The sequence below is a fragment of the Electrophorus electricus genome, chromosome 20, assembly GCF_013358815.1.
Source record: "Electrophorus electricus isolate fEleEle1 chromosome 20, fEleEle1.pri, whole genome shotgun sequence".
NCBI classification, from domain to species: domain Eukaryota; kingdom Metazoa; phylum Chordata; class Actinopteri; order Gymnotiformes; family Gymnotidae; genus Electrophorus; species Electrophorus electricus.
Genome location: NC_049554.1, coordinates 8,741,666 through 8,745,837, shown reverse-complemented (window position 1 = coordinate 8,745,837; position 4,172 = coordinate 8,741,666). Strand labels below are relative to the sequence as shown.

Genomic DNA, 4,172 nt, shown 5'->3' with positions numbered 1-4,172 from the left:
ATTCTTTATTGAATACTGGCCTTCACTACAAACTCGAGTTTGGATGAACTCCCACTACCCACTCCCACCACCAGAAACTAGTTACATAGTTGTAGTAAATTATGAGGATTACTTGCACACTGTTTAACCTTTCTGAGTTGTGGGGTGATGAAGAGCCCTGTGTGTTAATTAATCATGACCTCTGTCTGGCAGGAGAGAAGCCGTTTGCATGCGACATGTGCGACATGCGCTTCATCCAAAGGTATCACTTGGAGAGACACAAGCGTGTGCACAGCGGGGAAAAGCCTTATCAGTGCGAGCGGTGCCAGCAGGTGAGATTCTTCCTTCCACACACTGATTGAAAAAAGCAGGTGTAGACATGTCCTTACATTTTTGCATTTTTGCTTATGGCAACCACGTTTAAGTTTCATCACAGTCTTAAATGGTATATTCATAGCAATACAAGGAAAACTGATACTGCGCCTACTTCATCTTTATGCATTCTGTATGGGTTTGTCTTTGAATGCATCTATAACAATGCAGTGTTTTAGTTTTTATTGTGTTTTCAGTTTTGTTGTGGTTCGTAGTTGCCATAGTATTTTTCACTACTTTTATTTCTAGTGTTCTAACTTTAACACAGGAACGTATAAATTGTCATATTTTGCTTTTCAGAAAATAGATATAGCAGACATTTTGTTATATGTAGTTAACAGAAATTGTGTGCGCGCGCACACATGTATGTATGGATGTGGGTGTAGGGGTGTGTGGGTGTATCACATTGTAAAAAAAATTCATTTTTCTGTACGATAAAATCAGATTTTATTAAAGATATCTTTTCAGAAATGATTAGAGCAGAGTGTCTAACGTAACATTGGTTCTGTGTGTGTGTGTGTGTGTGTGTGTATGTGTATATATATATATATATATATATATATATATATATATATATATATATATATATATATATATATATATATATATATACACACACACACACACACACAATTTCATGGACCTTTTTCTGAGTTATTACTAGAATTCCTCAATAGCTAGATACCCAAGCATAGTGCTAATTAATAGAAAATATTAATCATCACATTTTAGAAGTGTGGTAAATAAATTTCTACCATTAAATAGTGATCCATTGTGATTGTGTGTAAATAAATTAATCACTTTATGAGCTTTTGAGAAATTTGTGACCTGACATCACTATAGCAATGGCATAACTATTGTCGCTGAGATGCAGCTTTCACATAAAGTTGAACAGTCCACACTGCTTTGGTCAAAAATAAAAATTTGTTTAGTTACAGAAGGAATGCACTTAAAAAAAAAAGTGAACAGTTGTATGTTCAAAATGAGATTAATCACTTGTACTTGATTTTCATCTCTCACTGAAATGCTCTTCAATTCTTCTTGAAAAGTTCTTCTGACTTGTTAAACTTAGAACACAGTTAGGGAGCAAAGTTGGGGTTAGAATGCAGAGTCAGCTGCACTTAGTAATTGTTCATAGAGTCCCCACATTTATGGTCCTTGCTCCAAGGCCTAGTGGCAGTAAAATAGGCTAAAGAAAACTAGTAACTGTTAATAGTCTGTGTAAAACCAAAATAAGAAACACTGCATATATTTTAAACTCAAGACTGCTGCTTCTGCAGTATCTCTTTATATTTATTTCTTTTTCCCTTCTAATGTTCTATATCCATTCTCCTCATCCCTCCTTTCACAGAATTTCTCGCGCACAGACCGGCTTCTAAGGCATCGGCGGCTGTGCCAAGGCAGGGGTGTGGCTAAAGTGGAGGCTCAACCCTGCTGTGAGCCCCGCCCCTTCCCCCAGGAGCCACCCCCAGCACCTCCAGCTACCTGGAGTCCCCTCCATCCGCCCCCTGGCCGACTTGCAGTCTGACATTCTCCTGTTTAACCTCCAAGACCCACCCTTAAAAATAATGCGGACGCTCCTGCCTCTCTCACTGCCGCCTTGCACAGTGGCTTCAGCTACTGGCTGAGACTGATTTCAGAGGGATAAGGGAGGAAATATTCTTCTGCCATGTTATCATTTAGAGAAAGGGTGAAAGAAACAGATTTGATTTGGGATTGTTTTATACTTTAAAAGATTTATTTCAGCTTTTTTTTAAAGATTGGTTGACTGTTTCGGTGGTACGTGGATGGGAACAAGAAAAGGGGGTCAAAGGACAGCATGTTTGAGCAAATCAGGGAAGAATGCCTGAATAACATTTCACAAAAGCACGACTACAATATTTAGCCAGTAAGAGAAATGATGAGGATTTATGTGACAGCACTCTTATGCTTTTCAATAGTGGAAGGTTACAGATTTAGACAACCATTTACACAATTGTGTTTGTTCTACTGGACCTATAAAAAAAAAGTCAGCATCTTGTGACATGTACTGTAAAAATCAAACAAAGAAAAAAATGCCATCCTGTCTCCAGTACCCTACTGTGCTGAGGACTCAGGAAATGTCCTATAACTATTACAAGATCTAATTATAAGATCTACAATACTTGTGAAAATGGCACAATATGGTTACATACATTCATTATTCACTTCATAAAACATTAAACAAAACTTTTCTCTCTGCTATAACTTCACATCAATATTCTCACTAGGTATGACTTTCAAGGAATTATATGTAAATGTAACTCTATTAACTGGTTTGTGCTGTAACTTTTGTCTAATTTGGTGGAGATGGCACAAGTGATGTGCAGTCACAGTGCAAAGATAAACACTTGTCCATCTACAATATCTCATGTTCAATCACATTACTACTACAAAATGTGTTACTGTCAGTGATGTATCTACATAGGAAATGGCACACGATGGAAGCTCCCAAAAGACCCTAAACATAACCTGCAAATCGTCATTTTTAAAGAATTTGTGGCCTTAGGATGTAATCATGTATTCATATTAAAGTGGTATTTGTTTTGTTTTTAACTTGGCTATCACAAAAAATAGTTGCATAAATTTACAGGGATGTTAAAAGATATGGACAGTCACTGCCTGTGTGTTTTATCCATTTAAGCCATCGTTGTAACTATATCTTGCCATTTCTGTAAGCACCACTGTGTTGGAACATCCCATTTTTTATGACTATAAATTGTCAAACTTATTATTTTAATAGGGGTTTGACTAGCATCAAGAACATTTCCAATATGGTACCTTGTGATATTGTCTCATTCTTGTTAGGTTTGAGACATTGTGGCCATGTCCTTTGTTTGGTTCAGAACCTCAGAGGGCTGGGTTTACCCTCACCTAGTTTGCATACTAAATGCCTTTAACACGCATGGGCTGCTTACAAGGTGAAAGGCAAACTGATAATTGTACCAAATAGCTTAGTAACAATTTTAATGTCTCCCCAATTCTGTTTTAACCTCAGACTTGATCTTCACTATATTCTGTGGGTTTCTTGTGTGCTTGGTACCAATTAACATACCAGTATGTCAGTTGAGCAAGTCTCTGCCACCTGGCGATATCTGGCAAACCTGTATTAAATGAGGTGTAATGTGGGGAGATGCTAACTGACTAGTAACACAAGACATTGCCACATTTTTATGAAACAACCTATATTTTTCCCTTTGTGTTTTATGTATGATTTATATATCAAGAAATGGACTACAACTTCTCTTAGTTCTGTAGCAACATGCTGTGTGTATTTTTAATAACTTTTTTTATTTCTAATATAAATTTAAAACACTGGAGCAAAAAGTGAAAGTTAAACTATAGACATTTTTTGTTTTATATTAAAAATGGTTTGTAGTCATTAGACAAAGCCTCTCTTCGAAATGGACTGAACAAATTGGAATGGTGTTTTATCATGGTCCCTCCATTATGTTCAGGTTTTAAGGAAAATAGGGGAAAACGTTATTTGAATTGTTAGAAATGTTATAGAAAATCTTTCCCACCACACTATTTTAGGGAATTATATGGTTAGAAACGTTAGAAAAAAACTGCATCAATAGTAGCTAACAGTAGTTCTTGTTTATTTTATCTTGCATGCCATTGCAGTTATTACTGTTAAAACTTGTATTGATTTTTTTTTTTCTTCCTTAAAAATGCTGTATTGATAATTACTGTAAACATGGGCAAATGAATCCAGACAAACCTTGTGATCCAATTAGTTTTCATTGTGTGGAGTGAGGAGAGGGGCTTCCATTATGCAGAAATAAAATCCTTTAAAAGAA

General features: G+C 36.2%; 1 protein-coding gene across 15 annotated transcripts in view; it reads left to right on the top strand.

Moving 5' to 3' along the window:
• znf740a (zinc finger protein 740a) overlaps window positions 1-4,172 on the top strand; it is a 26,986-nt gene extending 22,814 nt beyond the window's left edge. For all 15 annotated transcript variants that reach the window (XM_027001980.2, XM_027001972.2, XM_027001983.2 and 12 more), the window contains 2 exons: window positions 193-311; window positions 1,703-4,172. In XM_027001980.2, coding sequence (XP_026857781.1) covers window positions 193-311; window positions 1,703-1,879 — 296 coding nt within the window. In that variant the 3' untranslated portion in view covers window positions 1,880-4,172. The remainder of the gene's footprint in view (window positions 1-192; window positions 312-1,702) is intronic.